This window comes from Syngnathus acus, chromosome 9 (assembly GCF_901709675.1).
Source record: "Syngnathus acus chromosome 9, fSynAcu1.2, whole genome shotgun sequence".
NCBI classification, from domain to species: Eukaryota; Metazoa; Chordata; class Actinopteri; order Syngnathiformes; family Syngnathidae; genus Syngnathus; species Syngnathus acus.
The window spans coordinates 148,407-172,000 of NC_051094.1; the positions used below are offsets into that span (position 1 = coordinate 148,407).

Here is a 23,594-nt window from a genome sequence, read left to right on the forward strand (position 1 = left end):
ATGAATGGATGGATGGATAGAAATACAGCAGTTGTAGAGAAACTGAAGGCAGAACAGCCACAAGAGATGGATAAAAATACAATTGCGAATTAAACCCCTTTTTTTTTTTAAAGTATTTCAATGACATTTGTCCATTCAGATCAAGTCAAGTTTATTTATATAGCCCTAAATCACAAGCAAGTCTCAAAGGGCTTCTTCACGTGCACAATAATTGACAATTACTCTCAACATCAACCCTGATCTTAAACTCCCAGGGGGGTAAGGAAAAACTCAAAAACCCTCCTGGGGGATAAAAAAGGAAAACATTTTACAAGAATAAAATCAAAACATTTTAAGAAAATGAACTTCATCACTTGTGTTGCACGTGACCCGAAATAAAAGCCCAAACGTCGGCGTGAGGTTTAATCCCTTTATTTTCTCGCCTTCTCATTGACGAGAATCAAAACGGCCGTCGTCACATGTGCGCCGTCACGTGGTCGTAGTCCATGATGCTCAGCTCGCGCCGTCTTGGCACGATGGCCGGTGATGGGCCGGAGGGCGGGGCCGACAGGCGGGCCCGCACCGGAGGACTTCCTGCCAGGAGGTCGCCGTCCCCGCCCGGACTTCCTGTCCGGACCTCCTCATCTTCCTTCAGCTTTTCATCTTCACCGTCGTCTCGGTCATCCTCATCATCCTTGTTCTCTGGCTGCGCCGCCGCCGCCTCCTCCTCCGGACTGTGATTGGCCGGTCTGAAGAGCTGCCATGCCCTCTGCTCCAGGAAGGAGCCAATCGCCAACGGCGACTCGTTGGGGGACGGCGAGAGGGGCGACGACGATGAAGCGCCGGCGGGGAAGAGGAGGGGCGAAGTGGACAGGCGGCACGCGCCGTTCACGACCGAGGAAGAGGACGTCCGGAGATCGGGCTCTTCCAGGGCGGGCCTGCGGGACGAAAGATGATGACATCAGGCTGTTGTCATGAGAAGGCCTCCGCTTCCTGTGACCTCACCATTGCACAACTACCGTGACAACGGAATGACGTCGAAATGGTTGCGTGCTGACATCATCATGTGAAGATGTGTGTGTGTGTGTGTGTGTGTGTTTGACCTGCTGAGAGCATCCACGACGCTGTAGAGGTGAAGCATCTCGCTCTGCAGACTCTGCACCGTCTTCCGCAGCGTTGCGCATTGGGCCTCGCATGCTGACAGCTCCCCCCTGACAAGACAGAAGAGAGAGCAAGTGCGTGCATTTCAGGGCACACACACACACACAGACAGACAGACAGACAGACAGACAGACAGACAGACAGACAGACAGACAGACAGACAGACAGACAGACAGACAGACAGACAGACAGACAGACAAAGACAAACCTGCTGCGCCTCTTGTGGTCGTCTAACAGCTCCTTGTGAAGTTCTACGAGCGTCTCCTTGTGGGCCAGTTGCTTGTCCAGCTCGGCCGCTCTGTGATTGGCCGCTTCCAGCTTCTGCCTGTGCTCCTGCTCCGCCTCCTTGGCACGACCGAACTCTCGGCGGGCGCCGCCGCCCGGCTCGCTTGCCTCCTGGAGAACAAAGTGCGTGCACATCTCGCTACGGTGAGCTCAAACGTCCCGTCGGATGTCGCGCGCGTGTACCGACAGTGCGGCGGGTGGCGTGGGCGGCGGCTGCAGCGCGTCCAGTCGGCGCGTGAGAGCTTTGTTGGTTTCTGTGAGCACAATCAGTTGTCGGTTGAGCAGGAAGCTCTGCCGGCGCAACTCGTCGCTGCCGCTCAACTGAAACGGGACGTCGTCGCAGTCATGGCCTGCATTTGACGGTGGACCCGCCCTCGCCCACTCACCTTGAGCGACAGCCGGCTCAAGTGGCGCTCGGCCTCGGAAGCCCTGTGCCTGGCCTTCTGAAGCTGCGTCTCCAAATCCCTCATCTTCACCTGACACTCCTGAAGCTCGCTCTGGAACGGCCAATCAGTCAACTGTCAACCAATTGCAGGAGAGCGTGAGCGTCACTCACCTGCAGCGCCAGACATTGCGCGCGGTGTTCCTGCTCCTGCCGGAGCAAGTGTTGCACGTGCGCCTGCAGCTGTTGCCCGTGCTTGCCGGCGTCCAGCCGCAGTCGAGCGCAGCGCCGCTGCTCGGCCTCCAGGCTGCTCGTCAGCGCCCTCGTCTCCTCGTCCTGCAGCGCCAGCTGAGCGTACTGCCCGAGCGGCGGAAAAGCACAACCTCCGGCATGGAGTAGCCACGGGCGAGCGCCGATACCAACCGTACCATGGCGACGGTCCGCTCCTCCAGTGCGGCGGCGCTGACCACCCGCCGTAGGAGGCGTCGGTTCCTGATGGCGTGCTGCTGACGTTTGAAGCGCTCGTACTGCAGCTGAGCCTGCGCCAGCTGCAGGCCTCGCCGCAGCACCTCCGCGTCCTCCGCCTGCGCGCAGCCTCCTGACACGCGTGTGCACATGCGAATTTCGGACGTTCATATCAATCCATGAAAAAAATCAATCAAACAGCCAAGGCCTTTGCTTTTCTTTCATGCTTTCACGTTTACCTGCACAAGGGTTGCGATCCAACAGCTTGCCCGAGGCCGAAGACCTGCATACAAAAATGAATTCAATTATTGGGCAGTGATGAGCTTGCTTTTAATTTTGCGTCACCTCCGGCTAAGGCTAACGCTAGCAGCGTGCGTGTCGTGTCCGTGGGCAATGAGGCAGTCCAACAAGTCCAGAGGAGACGCAGCGGTCAGATCGTCCTCCTCGTCATTGTCGCGCTTCTCACGGTGCTGGGCCGCCATCTTACGCTGCGCCTCCTGCACGGGCAAAAAGCGGCGCCGAGGTCATCGATGCGGCCGTCGACGGGGCCGAGGTCGGTTACCTGCGCCTTGTTCTTCACAAACAAAAGGGCAGCGCGGGGAAGCGCCAACTCAAACAGGAAGTCGTAAGAGGGGGCGGGGCCCGGCGAATCGGGGCAGGGAGGAGGAGGGGCTAAGTCGGACACGGGTGGGATTTGGCGGCGGGCGGGCGTGGAGGTGAGGGGGAGGGAAGGCAGGGAGGAAGAAGGGCGGGGCCGCGCTGGGCAGGCCGGGCCTGCTGGAGAGAAAAGAAAAGGTCAGAGGGGAGAGGTGACACGCGGCGCTGGCTGGCTGGCTGGCTGGGTGGGTGGGCGGGTCGAATGATGCAGAGGGAGAGTGGGATAGTCAAAGGGGTGTGTTGACAGTGCGTGCGATGGATGGATGGCTTGGGCGGAGCATCCAATCAAAGGTGATGGGCGTGGCTTCGGGCGGAGCCCGGCGCTTGAGCTCACCTTCAACGGCATGGCGAAGCGCTGGCCCCACGTCCTCCATCCTGATGGGCTGCTCTCGGACCTGCGGGAAGTGACAGAAGCTCATCCTGTTGCTCCTCCAAAAGACAAGGCTGGAAAAGAGGCACCTGGGAAACGTCTGCACGCCGGGCGCTGTCTGAACCGTCGCCTGTGGCTGGGCCCGCGCACGGCGATGCACATTTTGCACCTGAACACACACCAAGCATGTAGACAAGCATGCGCATATATGCTGGATGTGTGTGTGTGTGTGTGTGTGTGTCACCTGAAAGCGAGTTGTTTCTATTCAGGGGGTGGTCGGGGCTTACGGCCACCTTTTCTGGAGGCGGGGTCGACAAACCACATTGAGAGGAGGGGCTCCATGTGACGTCGAGCTGGACACGTGACCATATCATCACCATAAACGTGCAACAGAAATGGTCACATCTGCCACGCCATTCACACGCTACGCACACGCACGTCCGGGCGGTCCACGTGGAGCACACTTTCCAAGAGGGACCAAGTGTGCGTCCGGGCGGCGTCCTCGCTGCCGCACGCTGAGGAGACAACCGGCAGCGGTCAGGGACAGACGGCAAGGTGAAGGGCGCAAGTGACTCACCGCCGACGAGGCAGGTTTGGTCAGGGTGAGTGGGTAGGGGCGGGGCTAGTGTGCGCTCATCACAGGAGGACTCCAGAGGGTCCAGGGAGACTCGGGAGCACTCCACGATGATGTCGTGAACCTCGTAGCCACGCCACCTGATGCCACAAATTGGACATTTCAATAAAATTCTCATCAGTCCGCAGGGTGACTTTGGGCGGGGGCACCAACTGACCTGGAAGGATCCACTTCCGAATCCGGAGTCCCACTCACCAGCTCAGGATGAACACGCACGTGGTCCAACATTGGCTGACACGGGACCCAAAAAAACAACATCAACAACATTGGTCACACAGGGTCAAGTCGCGGCGTCAACCGTATACCTTGACCACACGGTGGAAGGTGTCCAGGTTTTCCTTCATGCTGTAGTGCAGGCGCAAGTACGACAGGAAGTTACACGGGAACATTCCGTACAAGCGGTGGAATAAGGCGTACGCTCCGGCGTGAAGGTGGACCAGGTGGGATGCGGGGGCGTGGCCTGTGCGGCGGGCGCAACTCACGTTTACAAGCGCAAATATGAAAGGGACCAGCTAAGACGCTAACTGCTGCCTGCACGCATCACCGGGGTTTTTGAGGCTCCATGATGCCAGGCGTCCAAAGACGTCAAAGAAGTCATAGATGTGTTGCTTGGCGGCCTGAGGGATCATGGGTAAGAGCGTCACGATCACCAGCACTCCAGGGACCAGCATCATCACATCGCCGTCGCTCTAAAAGGCACAACGTGGCAGCTTGCTTGCTATTTCACACGCCATTCCAAGACAAAAGTAAATAAGCAGCCGCGGGCGACTCTTTCATGCTCTTGGCCTCATGGAGTCTACTGGAGACAAAAGCGCTGAGAAGCTTCTTCCCCATCCGCTCGGAGCCCACCAGCAGCCTTCAATCCGGAGATGTTCTTCACACGAGTGTGTCTGCGCATGAGTTTAGCGTGCGCGCGTTTCACCTTGAGGCAGCGTAGCAGCGAGGTGAGCAGAGGTGATCGGCTGACGTGATGAATCCATGGCGGCTGCCCGCTGATCACGTGACCGAGCAGAGTGACGGCGGCCAACCGGCTCGCCGGCCTGGACACCGCCTCATTCAGTTTGTCCAGCAGGGCCTGAGAGGAGCACGCCGACGCACACGGCCATGCTATATTAAAAGGGAGGCTACACCAATGTGCAGAAAACAACGTGTGTGCGCGCAACCTTGTGTAGAGGTTCTCGGATGGAGGAGAGCAGCGTCAAAGCCGAGGCACACGAAGAAGAGTTCAAGTAGAAATCCACCAGACTGCTGAGCACAGCGCCTCCTTTGTCTGCCAGGACACATTGCCGTCAACACGGCCAACAGCCGCACAAAGTGACGCACAAAGTGACGCACAAAGTGACGCACAAAGTGACGCACAAAGTGACGCACAAAGGCAGGCAGGCAGGCAGGCAGGCAGGCAGGCCCCCACGTGCGCATGCAAGCGAGGGGCGGGCGAGGCTACTGTCAAGGCCACTCGGATCAGGTAGCGCACCTGAACTCAGCTGGTGGCTAATTGCCACTCGGCCTTGCTCCGCCTCCTGTAGGTCTGAACTGTCCAATGAGAGCAGGAGCTCACCAATGCTCACCTGCTCCTTGGACATCCTGCGCATACCAAGAAACACACTCACAAATAAACACAAACACCCAACACACAGACAGTTTTTATGGATTATGCATAGTTAGGAAAAAATAATAATCACAACATTGACTAAACCCTCAAAAGTTTGAATGATGCAATAGAGGCAGAAACAGCCATTTCAAATGGAGGTTTAGGTGGTCCCACGTCACCATGGTAACCGATCCATTTCAACTTATTTGTCAAGTTAGCCACTTCCTAATATCACGCGCAGCCACCTTTGCTCCGTCACGTGCGCAACAGGCTTGCGCAGCAGCCACTCGGTTAGCCTTGCGCAGAGCTAACATGCTAACAGCTGTCACGCAAACACAAAGCCATTATTGTTACGAAATGGCTTTCGATGAGCCAACCAGCTCCACGGGCGACTCGCGGTGACGTCAACGCGAACGCGAGCTCGTTGACGTAAGGTTGAAAAATTTCAAAGTTTGTCTAGTTGTTGGGGTTTTTTACCTTCAGACGCGTTGAGCAGAGCGGGACGCCGCCATGTTGAGCATCTAATGTCCCGCCCACAACGGGCAATCCGACACCTGCGCCTGTCAATCAATGCTTCGAGCGGCGTTCGCGGCAAGGAGAAAAAGTGTGGAAAAGTCAACGCTCGAGTTTTTCTCAAGTGAAAAAACCCCCCCAAACTAAATGAAGGGTTACGCTCCAGCTCGCCCGTGGGCCGCGACCCTCCTGAGGATGAAGCGGGTCAGAAAATGGATGGATGGAAGTCGATAGCGCTTCATGTGGACGCACTTTATGTTCGCGTTACAAAACCTCACGTTGGCCCGTTCACATACACTAACGGGACACTGCGGCCACGCAAGGCGCTGCCAGGTCCACTGGGAGCAAATTAGGATTTAACATCTTGCTCGAGGACACTTGGACATGGGCAAACCCACATTTGCGTGTGCACACGATGCATTTTGTTTGACAGCGATACCAATATCGGCACGCATCCAATGGAAGTGTGCGACCACGTGTAATGATTGACTGGAGACCGATAAAGTAGCAGCATCTGCGCTCGTCCCCACGGCACTTGACGTCAAGAGAGAGAGAGAGAGAGAGAGAGAGAGAGAGAGAGAGAGAGAGAGAGAGAGAGAGAGAGAGAGAGAGAGAGATTTATTTTATTTTTTTATATATATATCCCGCCTGGCGCGTCACATGGTTAATGTTTGGCACCACGCGCAGCTTGTTTCCGTGAGTCGGAACTCTACAAAGGAATTGGCCTTTGGGCGAGCGTTCGGCTTTGTCACCTTAACCCAGGGTGCCCACCCCCGCGCGTAACCAGGCGCACGCCTTGCTTGCCCATCCAGCTCGGCGGCGGCTATATAAGGCAGCCGCCGCCGAGCGGGCGTGAGAGAAGACAAAGCTGAAGATGAGTGTGACCACCACGCTGTCGCTGTCGCTGTCGCTGTCGCTGGCGCTGATGAGCATCTCCCTCTCGTCGGTGTCGTCCGCAAAGGTTGGCAAAGGGTTGGAAATTCCGAGTCCGCTCGCGTTGACTGTGTCACGACGCGCGTGCGCGCGCAGCTGAGGGTGGTGCAGACGGAGAGCGGCAGCGTTCAGGGTACCAACAAACGCACGGGACTGTTCACGTCCGTGGACGTGTTCAAAGGGATCCCCTTCGCCGCCAGTCCCGGACTGTGGGAGAAACCGAAACCCCATCCAGGATGGGACGGTAGGTCAAGGGACCTTTCCGGAGCCCCGCCTCGTCTTCGAGCGTGAGGAAACAAATGTTTGTTTGCTCCTCTTGCCTGAACCGCGGCAGAACTTGAAGCGCTTCGCTCCCAAAACGCTCGCCGTTTGTGTGCGTAGGGGTGCTGAAGGCCAGCAAGTACGCCGAGCGCTGCCTGCAGGTGTCGCTGTTGCAGACCGAGACTCGCGGCAGCCTGGATTGTCTCTACCTCAACATTTTTGTGCCTCAAGCGAGCACACGTACGTAGCCACTCACATCACGTCAGGGCTGATGTCACATCAGCTCTTGCACCTCGTCACGTCGGACGCCGCCGTGTCACGTATCTGGTGTGACGCCAGATTTGATTTCAGAAATCGCGCCGGCTTCCACCTGGGATGTCCCAGCAGATGACACGCGCGCAAGAGCTCGCATCTGGCGTCGCACCAGATGTTTTTTGTGTGTGTGTGTGTGTGGGGGGGGGGGGGGGGGGGGGGGGGGGTCAAACACGTGCGCGCACACAGGAACAAGTACGTCGTCATATATGGGAATCGAACTCACAGCACAGGTCACGTGTGATGTAACACGAGAGCTCTTCACATCTGGTGACATCCTGAGGACCGGGTTAATAAAAGCACGCTTGCACGCTTGCACGCACGCACGCTTGCACGCTTGCACGCACGCACGCACGCTTGCACGCACGCACACCCACGTGCAAGGTCATTGCCCAAGTCAACGGTCCTGCGTGTGCGGCGGGTCAGTGTCGTCCAACCTGCCCATCATGGTGTACCTGTTCGGAGGGGCCTTCCTGCTGGGGGCGTCCAACGACTTGGCCATCCTGGGAGACTCGCTGTACGACGGCAAGGAAATGGCCGAGCGCGGGAAGGTCATCGTGGTGTCGGCCAACTACCGCGTTGGAACCTTGGGCTTCCTCAGCAGCGGAGACGCTCGCATGCCAGGTGCGCAAATGGTTGCAAATCGTTCGTTCACGCATGCACTGGAGAGCCGCGGAGGAGGAGCCTGGGCAGGTCGAGGTAACTGGCGCGTGTGTGTGTACTTCAGGGAACTACGGTCTGTGGGACCAGCACGCCGCCATCTCCTGGGTGCGAAGGAACATCGCCGCATTTGGAGGAAACCCGGACAACATCACCATATTTGGACAGTCGGCAGGGGCCGCCAGCGTCAGCTTCCAGGTGGCCTCGCTAACCCTTAGACAAATTGAATTGGTTGGGCCAGGAAAAGAGAGATGATATCGTTAGCCGCCATGCTAAGTGACCGCGGTGGTGCGTGTAGATGTTGTCCCCGTACAGTAAAGGTTTGTTCCGGCGAGCCATCACTCAGTGCGGCGTGGCCTTGAGTCCTTGGGCTCTGCAGAGGGAACCCATGGCAATCACCAAGAAGGTAGCCAACGCATCACTTCCTCTTTGTCCTCATCAGCGATCACACAATGGCCGTTTGCTGCAGATCGCCCGTAAGGTCGGCTGTTACCGGAGCGATGAGGACCTGATGTTGACGTGTCTTAAGATGACTGACCCGGTGGGTCTCACCATGGCGGGAAAAATTGACATCCTGCAACTGCTGGGCAACGGTGAGGACGGGAGGACGGACGGACGGACGGACGGGCGCAACCCCCCCCCCAGCGAGGTTAAAGCTCCTCCGCGGCCTTTGTAGGCGTGGTCATGGATCTCTTGGAACACGCCCCCGTGGTGGACGGTGACTTTCTCCCCGACCAGCCCGCTCGCCTTTTTCACAACGCCGCCGACGTGGACTACATGGCCGGCGTCAACTCCATGGACGGGCACATCTTTGCGGGCGTCGACGTGCCCTCCATCAACCGCAGGAAGGCAAACACCACCGTGTGAGCCCCATGCCGTACCGACCGACGTCGGTCAAGATGAAACCTTAAGCCAAATCTTGGTCGTCCCCGTCAGGGAGGACGTGAGGGGGCTCCTGATGGGCCTGACCAAAGAAAAGGTACGGCGGCCGTGGAATCGGCATTCCGCGTGTACTCCGCCCACTGGGGCTCGGCCCCGGATCCGGCGGCGGTGAAGAAGACGGTGGCTGACATCGAGACCGACTTCCTGTTCCTGGTGCCGACCCAGACGGCGCTTCAGCTCCACGCCAACCAAAGCGGGTCAGTCCCCAAGGGGCTTTCAGAGGCTGAAAAGTTGCCCGAGTTGAGCCCGTTTTTGTCCCTCAGCGCTGGCCGCACCTTCTCCTACCTGTTCAATATGAAGACGCGCATTCCGGGCTTCCCCCGCTGGGTGGAGGCGGAGCATAGCGAGGACCTACAGTATGTCTTTGGCAAGCCTTTTGCGACGCCGCTCATCTACTTCCCGCGACATCGCGACCTGTCCCGATACATGATTGCATACTGGACCAACTTCGCCAAGACCGGGTAGGGTGGTAGCCGACCTCAGAGTGGTTGAGACGCTCCCATTTCAAGTCAAGTCAAGTCTCTCCTTCTTTGTCTTTGTGTCTCCCCGGTCGGTGTCCAGCGATCCCAGTCAAGGAAACACTAAGGTTCCGGTCCCGTGGCCCGCCTTTGGCAAAACCCGTCGTCCCTTCCTGACCATCAACCACAAGATGAGCAAGTCGTCCGTCGGGTCTCTGTTCACTCGCCGTTCACTCGCCGAGTTCCCGTCGATCGCGGCCGCTAACGTGCTCTCTTCTCTGTCTCGCCAGCTACGACCTGAGGCAGAGCTACGTCGCCTATTGGACCGAGACGTACGGCGCCCTGCCGTCAGCGCGGCCAGCGTGACCCCGATGCACCCGTGACTACGACCGCCTTTTGAGCGGCTAGCGAGACGACGAGCTACGAGGCGCTATGTTGCCCGATCAAACTTTGATCGCTCCAGCAAATCCAATAAAATCCCTTGAAGTGAAAGGAGTGACGCCACTTTTCAAGGATGTCCGCGTCAACCCATCAATTCATCAGTAGTAGAGAAATTGAACTCTTGACTGGCACCTTCAAGGACCCCGAGCGCTCTCTTTTGGCCCATGTGTCCTTGGCGAACGCAGGCGGTGGCACGAGACAAAACTCGAGTCAGTCTCCATTCTTCTTTTAGTGACTGTTTTCAAAAGACGAAAAGAAAAGACGACTTGGCCTCAGAAAAGCGGCGTGGCCTCTAGACTAGAGCTGCCACACGGGCGGCGGCGAAGATGGCCACGCTTTGCTCCGCCTGGGTGCTCAACGCCGCCGACCGGGGTCGCGCGTGGGTTCTCGCGTGCAAATTGAGCCACGCTCAGGATGCACTCTCTCTGCGCGCGCGCGCGCGCACACACACACAGACAGACAGAGAAATTCTTGGGACCTTCAACTTTTCAGACTACCCAAGCTCATCAATCAATGTCATTTTCCAAGAATCGGGCGGAAATTTGACGAGAAAAAAAATCATGATAATTAGTGATAATCTAAAATAGCGCAGTTAGGCGTGTGGCCGTACCTTGTAGGCGTCCAGCCGGTTAGCCAGGCGGGGGCGGGTGGCCGCCGCCAGCAGGTTGCGGTTCTCCGGGCTGTCCGAGCTCAGCCACCTTAGCAGCGTCACCTGCGGGCGGCAGATGCGCAGGGGTCATGCTCGGCGTTAGCAGCCAAACTGCGAGTGAGTCAGTCGCTCGAGCGAGGTGGGACAAATGAGAAGAAGAAAAAAAATGCACGGCCGCTGTTGTGGTCGGAATCGAACTCAAACTCACAGTGTTAGCATTTCATCTTCACCATCAGCGATCCCCACCCACCAGTTACGCACGTGTGGCATATCGATGACCAATGACGTAAGCCCAAATCAGGTCATCGCACATTTCACCACTGGGGGGTGCTAAAGCACAAGGCAACTCAATTGACTGTAACATTGCAACAGTTGGACCCCTCTCCACTCTTCTTATCTCAAGAAGCCCGTGTCCTTGAATCAAATGACAAAGTACAAAGCCAGGCTGGGCTGGGCTGGGCTGGGCTGGGCTGAGCTGAGCTGGGCTGGGCTGAGATGAGATGAGTGTGCGCAGTGCAGGAGTTTCATGGGGAAGAAGGGCTTTTAAACTGCGGGCTCAGTCAGGTAAACCTAATAAGCACGGGCCTCGAATGGACTCTGAGGGGCAAATGCAATATTCAGATGAACACGCACTGAAATTCAGAGTCTCTCGTAAAAGTCCGGCTGAATTTTGCAAAGAATTTCATTGAGAAGAAGAAATGAATTTTCGGGAGAGAAATCCATTGAAAAAAAGAAATGAATTACTACAAAGTGAATTCTTTGAAAAGACATTTAGATGATGTAAATGGAACACTCATGGCAGAAATATTAGGAACTGTGTCACAAGTTCTTTTTGTGTGCGATAACAGAACAAACAGGAAGGGGTGATTATTTTCTGTACAGGAAGTCAACCATATTGTTATCAAGCCTAAGAAATAAGGCATGTGGTGCCCACAAGTTATCTGCTGAGCACTGACAATTTTCAATGGGAAAACAATACCAGCCATTTGTTTTTCTGGGTTTTCGATTCGAGCCAATTTAATCAAGTCAATATTGTCCCGATTGTGAAAGATAAGGCTGGCAAAATAAATAGCAAAGACAAATCATCTTTGATTGTAAGTAGGTCTTGTATAAATAAATCATCATATGGATTTTCGTGTTTATTGATGTCTCTTTGATGAGGTTTTTGATCCTATTATTCATGAGACATTTTTGTTCATAAAGAAATAGTTATTGTAGAAAGGGCTGTAAGAAATTATTATTGTTAAATTATAATGATTATCATTTATAATTTCATTACAATGCATATCATTTTATTTTTATGAATTATATTTAGATAAAAAAACGAGAAATATTTTTATAATAGAGGCGCTAAGAACTATCTATTGTATAAAGGGCTGTAAGAAATAATTATTCATATGTATCAATAGTATGAATAATGATTAAATATTAATGATAAGAAATATCTGTTGTCTTCATTCTGATGAATGACGATTAGATCATATAAGTCATGATCTATTGCATATAGGGCTGTAAGAAATGATTGTTCCTAATGATGATGAATATTGGGAGTGTTACGTGCAGAATGTGCTGACGCTGTCTGTGTATGTGTGTGTGTTCGGAGCTGTGCATGAGCAGTTCAGTTAGGAAGAGCGCAGGTTCGTAAAGTAGTGCTTTACAAGTTCATGTGAAGTTGAGCAAGTTCGCCAGGGTTCGTGGCCAACAAGGAATGTTTGTTGTTGCATTCTACGTAGATTGTAGATTGGTTGTTTTCGTGTTACTTTGTATCGTTATGTGGCGTGGAGAAATCGCGGACGTTTGAAACGTGTTGCTGCCGTCCGTCCGTCCGTCGGTCGTCCGCCATTCATATTTCTCACATCAACCACTAGAGGTCTCCCCAGACCACCGAGATGCGCTCGTCCGTTTGACTGAGTGGCCTTTGAACGAGGCCCTTTGTATTTATTTCAAAGTCAAGTTGTTCGTCTATTCTGACAGACCAGCAGCCAACATCAACGAAAAGGATAAACGCACGTGAAAAAGCTACGATAACATTTGAACGAACGAGAAAGGAATGGAAAGAACAAGATTGGCAACGGTATGAAGGAAGCAATTGTGCTCATCTCGAAAAAGAGGGACATCATCAAAGCAGTCAACTCATTTAACAGTACATCGAAATCATTCAATCCAAGTATGAAAGTGGGAATGAAATGAGGTGTAACTCAATGGATTCAGTAAATCGAAATCATTCAATCCAAGTATGAAAGTGGGAATGAAATGAGGTGTAATTCAATGGATTCATTTAACAGTAAATCGAAATCATTCAATCCAAGTATGAAAGTGGGAATGAAATGAGGTGTAATTCAATGGATTCATTTAACAGTAAACCGAACTCATTCATTCCAAGTATGAAAGCGGGAATCAAATGAGGTGTAACTGCATTTGTCTTCAAGTATAGACGAGAATGCAGAAACCTTTTCCATTCACGCCTCTCAGAATTCGTGTTGATTTTCAGAGAACACGAGCAAATACATTTAGCGGACGTACTTGTGAATGAAAAGGAACGAGGAGACGACGAGCAAATGAATCTGAGAGAAATGAGGGGGAAACGTCTCCAATTGAGCCTTGAGTGCAAAGGGTTGCACACCATGCGAGGGGAGCAAATGAATCTGAGAGAAATGAGGGGGAAACGTCTCCAATTGAGCCTTGAGTGCAAAGGGTTGCACACCATGCGAGGGGGATCTTGTGGCTCTTTGGGGGAAGCAAACGCTTGCTTGATGACTCAGACTACTCTTCGGTGGGATTGTTATCTTGTACACATTTTCAGGCACTTACATAGGGTGACCAGATTTGGGTTTTTGAAAAGGAGGACACTTTTTTTGTTGTTGTTGTTGTTGTTGTCATGGGTGTGTCTGTGTATGTTATGACACAAATGACATGGTGACTGAATAGCAATTGCATTGATTGGTTCGAATAGCACAAAACCTATGTAAAATACTATTTATTCATCATATCAATATAATAAGCAAAAGTCTCATATTATTTGGATTGAATTTCTCATTCAGCTCCTCCGTGAACGTGCAGTTTCCTTTCGGCATTGCTTGTAAACACTCGGTGTAAGCTGGCTAGCCCACCCTACATCCACATTCACACGCACGCACCCAGAGTGACAATCAGCAAAGTGATACATTTGAGGAGAAAGGCGTGACTTATTTACGAACCATACAGAGAAACCTGGAAATGAGTGAAATGGAACAGAGTGGCAATTCTATTGACAATGTACTGTACATGTATTAAGTTTGAGGCAGTCCGAAAAAATCCCGGAAGATTTTGAAATTGCCCCCAGACATCTTTTTAGCTCTCAAAAGTAGGACATGTCCGGCAAGAAGAGGACGAGAATAGACCATTTTGAAGCCTGGCACCTGGACCCATATCATACATGAACAAATCTAGAAAACAGTTCAAATTCCTTGCACAACGTTTTGAAATATGTCCATGGCCTTCTCAACATGAATTGTGGCCGAGAGCCCGAAATGAACAGCCCAATCATATTGCACAGTTTCATTAAGAACAGTGATGACTCCCAGGTAGCTCAAAGCGGTTTCTATCTGGACAGTTGCGTGTGCAGGTAGCCAAGGAACTTTGTGAGGGCAGGATGGAACCACATGTATGGCGAGCGAGCATCACAGGCAAATAAACTCGGAGATTCTGAGCCAAGCCACCTGCCAAATTTGGCCACCCTGCCTGCGCAAGGCACAATCAAGAGAAAAATGATTCGGCATTAGGTGACAAAAATCCCATTTTCTCATTGCAGATGTTGAGTGACGTCATCGCTATAAATTAAATGTGTAATATCTTCGAAACCGTCGCAGCACAAACGAAACTTTTTGCAGCACAAACGAACGGTATCATTTTGGGTTCATTTGGTGCAGATGGGGGGGGGGGGGGGGGGGGCTGGGTGAACTCTGGATGACCTATAAAATAATCTTTCCTAACTGAAAAACCGTTGCAGCACAAACGAAACTTTTTACGGGACGGCACAAACCAGCACAAACGAAACAAACTATTTTCCTTAAATTTTGCGTGGGGTGGGGTGGGGCCAGCTTCACGCAGGTGAGTCACGGCGATATTGATTTCCTGTTCCCCCTTTTCCGCCTTCTTCTTCGTCGTCGTCTTGCTGGCGCTCATTAGCTGTAAGCTAAAGCTCTGCCGCCATCTGGCGTCCGCGCGGTCTCACTGCCATGATGGGAGGGATTGCCGTGGAGCACGTTTTCAAAACTCGATCCGATTTGGATTTGTCAAAGATGAGTACGATTTTAACTTTCACATAGAAACTGGGAAAAAAATATTTCACGAGTTTGTCTTCAAAACCCCCCCAAATTCAAAATAAATCAACACAAGGGAGAACAACAAAGCTCCTCTTCAGTATTCCACGTTTTAATGTGGCCATTTTCACGTGACATCACAATCTAAAATTCGTCCCATTACAACATGATGGTGAACTTGGTCTGGAAAAGTGCTCACGACGCAGCTGAACAAGCACAGCACGCAGGATGTCGGCGTGTCTATTCTCATTTTGTCACGTCATGTCGACGTCACGCATATACAAGTTGCGTGTCCGTGGAGACGTACGTACGTTCGTTCACATGCAGATTGAAGGCAGACCGTGGTGCGTTGAGACGTTGCGGCAACGTCAAAGGTGCTGGCTCTGGCATAGCCCACCGGTGGGTGTCAGCTGCGCTCTTTGCTTTTGGCGAAGGTTCCCAGCTGTTTGGTGTTGACGTCCTTAAGCTGCTCCAGCTGCCGCTGAGCTCGCCGGAACAAATACTCGATATGCATCACGTCGGTCTTCTTGATGCCAGCGTTCTCACGGAACTCGTCTCGGATGCGGGGCAGGAAGCCCGGCTTGTCCCGCCCAGCCCGCAGGAACTGTCGGTACAGGGCCAAGACCTGCGTTTGCAGCTTGCTGTGCCGCGCCATCTGCGATGCCCGCGGAAGACGCCAGAAGGAGCTTCCGGGCGCGGCCACCGGGCGTGAGGGCAAACGTCTCAAATGTCCGGCGAAGCTTCGACCCAGAACGCTTCCTCAGTCGACCCAGGTGAGCTCGGGCTGGCTGGCCGGCCGGCTGACAGGAAGTACAAAACAATTTCGGATGCTAGAAAGCGGTGAGGATGCTCACTGGGTAACCATGGTAACTGAGTCTGCCAAGTCAACGGCCAGTCTGGACAAGATTTAAGTCAATCGTTTTAATCATGACTCAATGCTTCGTCTTTCTTTTCAATGACATGGGGACCCATCCTGAAAAGCAATAGGCGCCAAACTAATCGCGTGATGACGAATCAGCGGATGTCAGGTTGACATGATTCGTGTGTTTGTACATTATGTAGTTCGAGAAGAACAGACAGTACAAATGAGCGACGGATTAAGAGTGTCGGGAAGGAGAAGGTGTCAGACGCGCGCGCGCGCGCACGCACACACACGTACACACACACGTAAATACAATCGTACACACACACGTAAATACAATCACAAAAAGCCTCAAGAAAACGAATTGACTTGTTGAAAGAAACAAAACAGACGTCAGGCACACCAACGACTTACTTTAACTCACCGCTTGATTGTCAGTCAGCAGTTTGACGACGTCATTGAGTTGGCGTCCAAAGGACAGACGGCCTTCTCGTCATTAGCTCACTCGTTAGCCTAGCCAAGTTGGCATGTTGAGAATGAGAGCACACGTACGTACTTCTGATTCCTTCTTTCAAAATAAAATGCCACTAGCTTCGAATTCGCTGAACAAAGACGGGGACATGCGTCGAAACAACGTGATATCCAATTTCCACGGCTTCCCCTCCTACACACACACACACACACACACATTTGTCTCCGATTCTTTAACATGAGCATATCCAAGTTGTTGTTTTGTAAAACTTGAAGGTGAAAGCCAATGTACGTCCGGTAGCGTGATGACGTCTCAAATGTCAAAACAGCGCACATTTGACATCAAGCGGAAAATCAGGTCCGTGGAAGTCTTTCTACTCTTTACTGAAATGTTGCGTTCGCTAAATGCCGGCGGCCGGCCGATCATCTCATCTGATAAGTCATGATTGACTTTTCAGTTCGCTGACCCTTTGCGGCCGGCGCGCACTTCAGCTAGTAAGAGGATTGAAAAGAAGACAAGGCCACTGACGAGTACATGTTGTAGCTTATGAAATGATTGTTTGCATACGCATGAATAGCATTGAGCTTATTATGATATTTACAGTATCATTCTTTTTTTTTATCGCAACGAACTAAAAATGATGAGACTTTTTACTTTGCGTTCTGCGGCTTTGCAAACGACCACAAACTGGTCAGGGAAGGTTTTATTCAAACTGCTGCTCTCCATCAGAGGCGCGCGGCAGCCGCCGACGGGAGGCCCGTGAGGCGGGCGGGCGTGCGTGCGTGCGTCACATGGAGGCGATGGCGGCGGAGCAGGTGGAGGCGCAGGTGGAGCGTCTGCTGGGCGGCCTCGGCTGCGAGGTGGCGCCGTGCGACGTCGGCCTGGAGCAGAGCAAGCCGGCGTCGCTCGGGAACAACGTCACCTACATCGTGTGCGCCGTCATCTTCAACGACACGGTGGCTGACGCACGCCGGCAAAAAGGCCAACGCCGCTCGCTGTCGTTACCCAAATGTTTGTGTGCGACAGGAGGAGATTCTGATGGTCCAGGAGGCCAAGCAGGACTGTTACAAGAAGTGGTACCTGCCGGCGGGGAGGGTGGAGGTCGGCGAGAGTCTGCAAGAGGCGCTGCGGAGAGAGGCGAGTGCAAACGTCGCCACCGCCGCCAGCCAGGCGCCGACTCCAGCCAATCAGCTCCCTTTGCAGGTGAAGGAGGAGGCGGGCTTTGAGTGCCGGCCAATCACCTTGCTGCTGATCCAGGAGCAGGGACCTCAGTGGATCCGCTTTATCTTCCTGGCCGAGATCACGGGTGAGCCGTCCCGAGTCGCGCCGCCCCAGTCGCGCCGCCCGAGTCGCGCCGCCCGAGTCGCGCCGCCCGAGTCGCGCCGCCCCAGTCGCGCCGCCCCAGTCGCGCCGCCCCAGTCGCGCCGCCCCAGTCGCGCCGCCAACGCTCGCCTTGCCTTTTCCGCCAACGCTCGCCTTGCCTTTTCCCCCGTCTGCCTTTCCAGGTGGGAGCATCAAGACTTTGCTGTCGGCGGATCGGGACTCTCTCCAGGCCACCTGGTGGGACCGACGCGCCCCTCTCCCGCTGAGGGGCCGGGACATCCTGCGGCTCATCGACTTGGGGCTCAAGTGAGACCCGCTTGCGTTTACGAGTCGTCGTGCTTTTGGACTCGTTTGGCCTCGGACCCTTCGCGGCCTGGCGCTCGTCGTCTTTTGACTCTTCTCTCTCTCGGGCCGGTTTCGGCATCCATTCAGGTACCGCCGCGACGCCTGGCATCCCGTCACTCTGCCTCTGGACACCGGCTGCCGCCACGTGGTCCAGAGGCTGGTGCTGATTTTCAGCGCCGACTCCAACGTCTGGCTCCTGCTGGTCAAAGGTAGACCCCCCCCCCCCCCGCCTGCGGATCGGGAAGCCCTGTTCGCCGCCATTGAGGCGTGTCAATGCCGTGTCCCTCAGGCCCCCGGCCCCACCTCCCCACGGCGGCGGCTTTGAAGACTCACGCCGTCACGTGGGCGGCCGACACGGTGGCGCGGGACGCCGTGCCGTCGGCGTACTACGAGCACAACGTCAACACGCTAGGAGTGTTGAGCCTGCAGCATGACGGACGGCAACACGGAAAGACGGACGGCGTGTGCTTCAACACGCTGGTGGCCCTGCAGCCCGACGGCGTGGCACGCCGGGAGGACGGCACCGGGATCCCGCCGGCGCCGCCTGCCCGGGGGCCGCCGCCCGTGGAGAACCCGCGCTACGTCTGGCACCGGGTCCTGTCGCCCGGGCTCAGGGACAAATTGCTGGAGAAGAGCGCCACGGCCGCCATTCTGCCCATGCACAGCCTTTACTGATGACCGCCAGTCGCCACGTGAAGGCCGCCGTCCAGCGCCAAAGCTGATGTCCCTCCCGCCGTTGCTGCCGGCGGGCCTAATAAATGTCCACTTGACGTCTCTGCATGTTTCAAGCACCATTCATTCCAATCAATACAGCAAGTCAATACAGCAACTTTGCATGTTCACAGACAAAAATGTGAAGACAGTCTTGGAAAAATGAGTGTGTGCGTGCGTGCAAGCTTTGTGATCACGTTTCCTCGCTTGTCTTCTTGCTCACGTTGAGGGGAAAAATGTGTTGTTCATCTTTCACAATGACTAAACTTTGTCTCGAACAACGAACGAGCTTGCGCTCTAACTTTATTTTTCACACAACGCCATTAACCGGAAATATCCGTATGGCTGACTTCCAACATTAGTGAAAAGAATGGAACCTCTGCTGGTCACATCGACTCTTACAGTTTACCGCAACAAACTCCATTTTCGACGCATCACTGGGGCCATAAAAGCGAGACCACAAATTTGCTTCTTTTAGTTTCAAAGTCAAAGTCCCAATGATCGTCACATACACATCTGGGTGTGGTGCAATTTGTCCTCTGCATTTAACCCATCCCCTGGGGGAGAGGGGAGCAGTGAGCAGCAGCGGTGCCGCGCTCGGGAATCATTTGGTGATCTAACCCTAACCCCAATTCCAACCCTTAATGCTGAGTGCCAAGCAGGGAGGCAATGGGTCCCATTTTTATAGTCTTTGGTATGACCCGGCCGGCCGGGGTTTGAACCCACAACCTTCCAGTCTCAGGGTGGACACTCTACCACTAGGCCACTGAGCTGGTTTGTGTTGGTTTTTCACAACACGTGACAAGCGTGACGGACGACTTCTTGAGGGCACTTTTGCTTGAAAACAGAGGAAGCTTTCCTCAAACACAACTGCCTTGTTTGTCCCATCGAGCACGGCTACTTACGTTCCGTTTGCGCCGCATGGTAAAGGAGCGGGGGGGGGAAAAAAGGCAGATGAAGGAATGAACTCACCTGCGCTGTGGGGATGGCGACACGCGCCTGCCTGTCTTGTGTGCAGGCACCATGAGTTCGATTCCCACATATGACGGTGTGCATGTTTGTGACTTAAAAAACAACAACAAAAAGTTCACCTGCGCTGCCCGTGTGCTGACTTCCTGCTCGATTCTGGGCGTGGCTTCTTCACGCTCTATTTTCCTTTTCAGTACTGAGCGATGATGATGGCAGATACCTCGAGTATACTTTTAATACATCCACTTTTATTGAAAAAAAAAAATATATATATATAATGTGAACAGAGAGCATTCATGACGATTTGCCAACGTGTCCGACTGCTTGGGTGGAGCGCCGGTCAAACGACAACCAAAATATACTAAGTTCTCGTTTTGGTTGAAAAGCTGCCCCTGATCAGCGCGTCAAGAGATACGTTACGGTATTGCGCAACCACGTGTGACTTCATCTGTTGCGTGATGTCACGATATTGCGCAATCACGTGTGACTTCATCCGTTGCGTGATGCCATGTCCGGTATTGCGCACCACCGGGACCTCACACGTTTATCATCGCATGCAAACAACATTAAAAAAACAACGACAACAACAACAAAAATCTGCTATATACGCTCAAATCGGCTGAAGGTGAAGAAGGTCGCGCGGGGTGCGTCAATTTGGCGTTAGTGCACCGACGCCTCCTGGAGCGTAAGGGCCGAGTCTGCGTCCTCCTCAGGCGGCGCGTTGTCGCTGAAGAGGGAGTAGGGCGGCGTCTGGCGCGCTTCGATGATGAGCACGCCCTCGGGCGACAGCGAGGCGAACACCGTTAGGGGGTCCACGTCCGTCGGGATCCTGTGTGTGTGGGGGGGGGGGGGGGCACGCGCGCACACACACACACAGAACGCGCTTGAGTTTAGCACGGAAACATCGCAAAATGTTGTTGTCCTTCTAAAATGGACTTTGTTTCTCATCTACTCCAAACTTGAGCACCTGGCGGCGCTTTGATTGTATGGCGACAAAGTTGTCCGCATTCCCAAAACGGGCTTGAAAAAGTTAGAGCGGGAGATCCGCGCAAAAGGTTTTGCCAAATAAGGCCATCACGAGAGTGAGGAGAGCAGAGGAGTGGAGAGGACGGAGAAAGGGGCGCCAGACGCTCCGCTGGGAACATCACCTCACTCGCCTATTTATAGTCGCGAATTGGGGGCCATTCAAGCGACAGCTGAGGCTGGATGAATCTTCCCTGAGATGGGCTTGACCGCCAAGCCGAACAGAACACATGGAAAATGGCACAACCTCCAAGCGCAACAATTTGTTTGCTGTCTTTGCTCTTTTTCTTTTCATTTTCTCCACGCGAGCGAGCGAGCGAGCGCTTTGTACGCGCCTCGAGTTGAAAGCCAAATGGCACAATGAGCCGTTTCTCACTTGGCAAGGCGAACGTGCCAACGCGGGTTCCAGCGTTGCGACGTGCACATTGTGCGCATTGCACATCAGGCGAGCCACTTGGGGACAAAAGTCAACAATTGCGCGGTTGAAAGTCGTTTGTTGACGCTGCCACGAGTGACAAAGGGGAATTTTAGCAGCCCGTCCAGGCAGGCCCTATTGACACATAGCTGTTTGTTTGTTTGTTTGTTTGTTTGTTTGTTTGTTTGTTTGGTCTTATGCGCGCGCTACTCAGCTGCATGTGTTTGACGCCATGCACCCACACAAAACGCGACTCACTGGATCTTCTTGGTGAAATTCTTGGTGACGATGCCGCCTTCCTCCTGCTTCTCTTCATGTTTTCCTGCAGGGAAAAAGACAAGCGCAGTGCTCAGAGAACACAGAACACTGAAGGTGCAAATTTCAGGATGGGGTCCGTATTTTGTTTTGTTTTGGAAGGAGCCCTGGAAAGACAAAATGGCTGACTTTCTTTTCAGGCATGACTTGACCTGAATCAAGTAGAATCACAGACTAGGCTAAGGTTTCCTGACCGATGCTGCTCCAATCGATCAGGATCGATCGGGCCTTCCGTTTCTAAGCGGGCTGCCATGCACTCCCCCCCCACCCCCCACCCAAGCGACAGCTGCTGACTGACCCAGCCGACCGCTCGCACAATCATGGAAGGGGGCGGGGCGGGTCTTGGATATGACACGGTCCCTGGAATTGGCCAAAGCATTCAACTTTGCCCATTTCTAACCGCCGTGCGCCTGAACTCCATGAGCGCAACGTCAACGACTGGTAACTTCCGGAACATTCTGTCCGGCGCTTTGATGGCAGCGGGCTGTTTGTCTGACTCGACTCGGCTCGGCTCAGCTCGGAGCTAAATCCGGCTCGCCGCCGGGGGAGCGACATCAACGCTCGAGGAATGCAACGCAACAGGTGTCCGAGTTCCAGCCGAAGAGAACGCTGGACATGCAGTCACCGCCGCCACCGAGAAGTCGTTCGGCGAGCCGACATGCTCGCTGTGACCGGTTGCGAAATTGTAGTCGTGCAAAACAATGCCAGCTTGCAATGAGTCATCTCACGTGGTGCCGGCCCGCCCGCCCGCCGCAGGCAGGCCCGTGGAACCAAACTCACACAAACTATTCATTCAATGAAATGGCAAGTCCAACAAATGAGCGAAAATGACAATATGTTGTGAGAACGAGAAAATGTATGACAATCTGGAAAGTCAAATGACAAAACTCTAACTGATGATGTAGAAAAGACGGCAAGAATAAATGGGAAAATTCCCTTAAATGACTTCTTTCGTCGTTCGTAAAACTTCCAAAAAGGTCAAGCCAATAAGGCACGATTTTTTCTTCTTCACGAGTTAAAAATGGTTTCCGATGAGAGCGAATGTAAAAAAAAAAAAAAAAAGAAAGACAAAAAGAATACACTTGTAGACGGATGATGACGCAGCGCAGCCATGGTGCACTTTGACGAGAAAGGCGTGGCCAAAGTCCAGCAAAAGCAACAACTACGGACTAAGATGTTGCTCACCTGACACTTCGACGAATCCCTCCCTAGTTTTGATGTTGAGCTCGTGCGACTTGAAGCTGTGCACGTTCACGCACACTTTCCACGGGTCCCCCGCGGCGGCAGCGGCGGCGGCGGCGGCGGACGAGGGCTCGAAGAGCGACGGCCCGGACTGGGGCCGACGGCGTTCGGGGAAGGCCGCCCGCAAGCCGCCGCCGCCACCGCCGCCCAGGCGGGAGCCCAGCCGGCCCGGCCTGGCCCAGTCTGGCCAGTCCATGGACAGGTCGTCCGGGAAGGGCGGCATGCCGAAGTCGTCCTCCGCCAGGAAGCGCGAGGTCATCGCGTCTCCGAAAGGGTCGCGCGGAAACCTCTGGCGCCCGCCCACGGCGTAAAAGTCTCCCTCCGACATGTCCGATGCAAGTCAAGAGAAGTTCGGCGACTTGTCGAGCGCTTGCGGGCGCATCGCCATCCAAGTCCGGAGAAGCCGACAAAAAGGAGGAGCCAATGGCCAGCCCCGCTGGCTGCGCCATTTTTATAGGGGCTCCGCTCCACCCACCCAGCAGGCGTTCTCCAAAGCCCTCGAACCTCGCCGAGAACGCCTTGGCCGTCAACTTGGCCCACTTGCGCTCACCCTCCCATCCCCTTCGACGCCGATCTCAGATCAGCCATGCGGGCAACAAGCTGGTTTTTACAGCGTTGGCCCTTTGGCGGAAATGAGTCACGCCGGCCAGAATAGAAGACCATGTCAAGACGATCAAGTCAGCGCGCATCTTGGCGGGTGACGCACGCCCATTTCACGTCAGCGGAACGAATACAAGAAAATCAGGGTCACCGTCAAAAACCCCCATCATCCATTTTCTTTGCAAAACTCGAAATTTACTTTGGTGAAATGAAAGAAAAGAAGCACCTTTTCTTGGCGTACCACAAAACTTCTTTGGGTGGATTTAAAAAACAACGGCTGGGATAGGCTCCAGCACACCCGCAACCCCTGTGGGGACTAAGCG

The 23,594-nt window shown here is 53.8% G+C and overlaps 5 protein-coding genes across 10 annotated transcripts; 2 read left to right on the top strand and 3 right to left on the bottom strand.

Moving 5' to 3' along the window:
• Positions 1-127: 127 nt before the first annotated feature.
• On the bottom strand, positions 128-6,101 carry LOC119126659 (hamartin-like). 4 transcript variants are annotated; one of them, XM_037257932.1, is made up of 22 exons: positions 6,002-6,101; positions 5,408-5,517; positions 5,097-5,203; positions 4,856-5,008; positions 4,478-4,622; positions 4,239-4,393; positions 4,091-4,164; positions 3,877-4,013; positions 3,732-3,814; positions 3,544-3,652; positions 3,389-3,468; positions 3,264-3,324; positions 2,835-3,049; positions 2,618-2,769; positions 2,512-2,555; positions 2,236-2,414; positions 1,982-2,164; positions 1,812-1,922; positions 1,646-1,746; positions 1,349-1,564; positions 1,083-1,190; positions 128-917 (listed from the first exon to the last, which is right to left on the bottom strand). In XM_037257932.1, the coding sequence occupies exons 2-22, from the start codon at positions 5,514-5,516 to the stop codon at positions 455-457; spliced, it is 2,985 nt and encodes a 994-aa protein (XP_037113827.1). In that variant the 5' UTR covers position 5,517; positions 6,002-6,101; the 3' UTR covers positions 128-454. The 4 variants fall into 4 exon arrangements, with proteins under 4 accessions (XP_037113827.1, XP_037113825.1, XP_037113826.1 ...); XM_037257930.1 differs by lacking the exons at positions 128-917; positions 1,083-1,190 and having other exon boundaries at positions 1,387-1,536; positions 1,613-1,746; positions 2,835-3,046; XM_037257931.1 differs by lacking the exons at positions 128-917; positions 1,083-1,190 and having other exon boundaries at positions 1,387-1,536; positions 1,613-1,746; positions 2,236-2,405.
• Positions 6,102-6,830: 729 nt separating this feature from the next.
• On the top strand, positions 6,831-10,107 carry LOC119126670 (bile salt-activated lipase-like). The gene is given in 13 exon segments (XM_037257961.1): positions 6,831-6,998; positions 7,067-7,214; positions 7,352-7,471; positions 7,970-8,167; positions 8,271-8,401; positions 8,502-8,609; positions 8,673-8,796; positions 8,880-9,066; positions 9,140-9,174; positions 9,177-9,342; positions 9,409-9,606; positions 9,707-9,814; positions 9,894-10,107. Coding segments are annotated over 13 exon segments (1,686 nt in total). The 5' UTR covers positions 6,831-6,911; the 3' UTR covers positions 9,970-10,107.
• Positions 10,108-15,085: 4,978 nt separating this feature from the next.
• Positions 15,086-16,484, bottom strand: sdhaf1 (succinate dehydrogenase complex assembly factor 1). The gene is made up of 2 exons (XM_037258051.1): positions 16,271-16,484; positions 15,086-15,794 (listed from the first exon to the last, which is right to left on the bottom strand). The coding sequence occupies exon 2, from the start codon at positions 15,647-15,649 to the stop codon at positions 15,401-15,403; it is 249 nt and encodes an 82-aa protein (XP_037113946.1). The 5' UTR covers positions 15,650-15,794; positions 16,271-16,484; the 3' UTR covers positions 15,086-15,400.
• An 18-nt stretch (positions 16,485-16,502) lies between these two features.
• Positions 16,503-18,992, top strand: nudt18 (nudix (nucleoside diphosphate linked moiety X)-type motif 18). Of its 2 annotated transcripts, XM_037258000.1 has the most exons (8): positions 16,503-16,685; positions 16,786-16,847; positions 17,058-17,284; positions 17,355-17,465; positions 17,532-17,634; positions 17,834-17,957; positions 18,084-18,205; positions 18,286-18,992. In XM_037258000.1, exons 1-8 carry the CDS (start codon positions 16,633-16,635, stop codon positions 18,669-18,671), a joined length of 1,188 nt encoding a protein of 395 aa, XP_037113895.1. In that variant the 5' UTR covers positions 16,503-16,632; the 3' UTR covers positions 18,672-18,992. The 2 variants fall into 2 exon arrangements, with proteins under 2 accessions (XP_037113895.1, XP_037113896.1); XM_037258001.1 differs by lacking the exon at positions 16,786-16,847 and having other exon boundaries at positions 16,554-16,685.
• Positions 18,993-19,902: 910 nt separating this feature from the next.
• On the bottom strand, positions 19,903-23,109 carry hspb8 (heat shock protein b8). 2 transcript variants are annotated; one of them, XM_037258044.1, is made up of 5 exons: positions 22,835-23,108; positions 22,615-22,708; positions 21,373-21,436; positions 20,296-20,505; positions 19,903-20,113 (listed from the first exon to the last, which is right to left on the bottom strand). In XM_037258044.1, the coding sequence occupies exons 1-4, from the start codon at positions 22,997-22,999 to the stop codon at positions 20,337-20,339; spliced, it is 492 nt and encodes a 163-aa protein (XP_037113939.1). In that variant the 5' UTR covers positions 23,000-23,108; the 3' UTR covers positions 19,903-20,113; positions 20,296-20,336. The 2 variants fall into 2 exon arrangements, with proteins under 2 accessions (XP_037113939.1, XP_037113938.1); XM_037258043.1 differs by having other exon boundaries at positions 22,615-23,109.
• Between the last annotated feature and the right edge of the window lie 485 nt (positions 23,110-23,594).

What these genes read in the sequence shown, in the direction of transcription:
- nudt18 (XM_037258000.1), top strand. Translation starts at nt 16,633, where the DNA reads ATGACGTCTCAAATGTCAAAACAGCGCACATTTGACATCAAGCGGAAA. An exon ending in AGGATTGAAAAGAAGACAAG is followed by an intron (nt 16,848 to 17,057) that starts GCCACTGACGAG and finishes GCTCTCCATCAG; the next exon opens with AGGCGCGCGGCAGCCGCCGA. An exon ending in CTTCCTGGCCGAGATCACGG is followed by an intron (nt 17,635 to 17,833) that starts GTGAGCCGTCCC and finishes CTGCCTTTCCAG; the next exon opens with GTGGGAGCATCAAGACTTTG.
- LOC119126659 (XM_037257932.1), bottom strand. Translation starts at nt 5,516, where the DNA reads ATGTCCAAGGAGCAGGTGAGCATTGGTGAGCTCCTGCTCTCATTGGAC. An exon ending in AGGAGCGGACCGTCGCCATG is followed by an intron (nt 2,165 to 2,235) that starts GTACGGTTGGTA and finishes CCGCTCGGGCAG; the next exon opens with TACGCTCAGCTGGCGCTGCA. An exon ending in GACCACAAGAGGCGCAGCAG is followed by an intron (nt 1,191 to 1,348) that starts GTTTGTCTTTGT and finishes CTGTCTTGTCAG; the next exon opens with GGGGGAGCTGTCAGCATGCG.
- hspb8 (XM_037258043.1), bottom strand. Translation starts at nt 22,999, where the DNA reads ATGTCGGAGGGAGACTTTTACGCCGTGGGCGGGCGCCAGAGGTTTCCG. An exon ending in GGGATTCGTCGAAGTGTCAG is followed by an intron (nt 21,437 to 22,614) that starts GTGAGCAACATC and finishes TTTTCCCTGCAG; the next exon opens with GAAAACATGAAGAGAAGCAG. An exon ending in AATTTCACCAAGAAGATCCA is followed by an intron (nt 20,506 to 21,372) that starts GTGAGTCGCGTT and finishes CCACACACACAG; the next exon opens with GATCCCGACGGACGTGGACC.
- sdhaf1 (XM_037258051.1), bottom strand. Translation starts at nt 15,649, where the DNA reads ATGGCGCGGCACAGCAAGCTGCAAACGCAGGTCTTGGCCCTGTACCGA.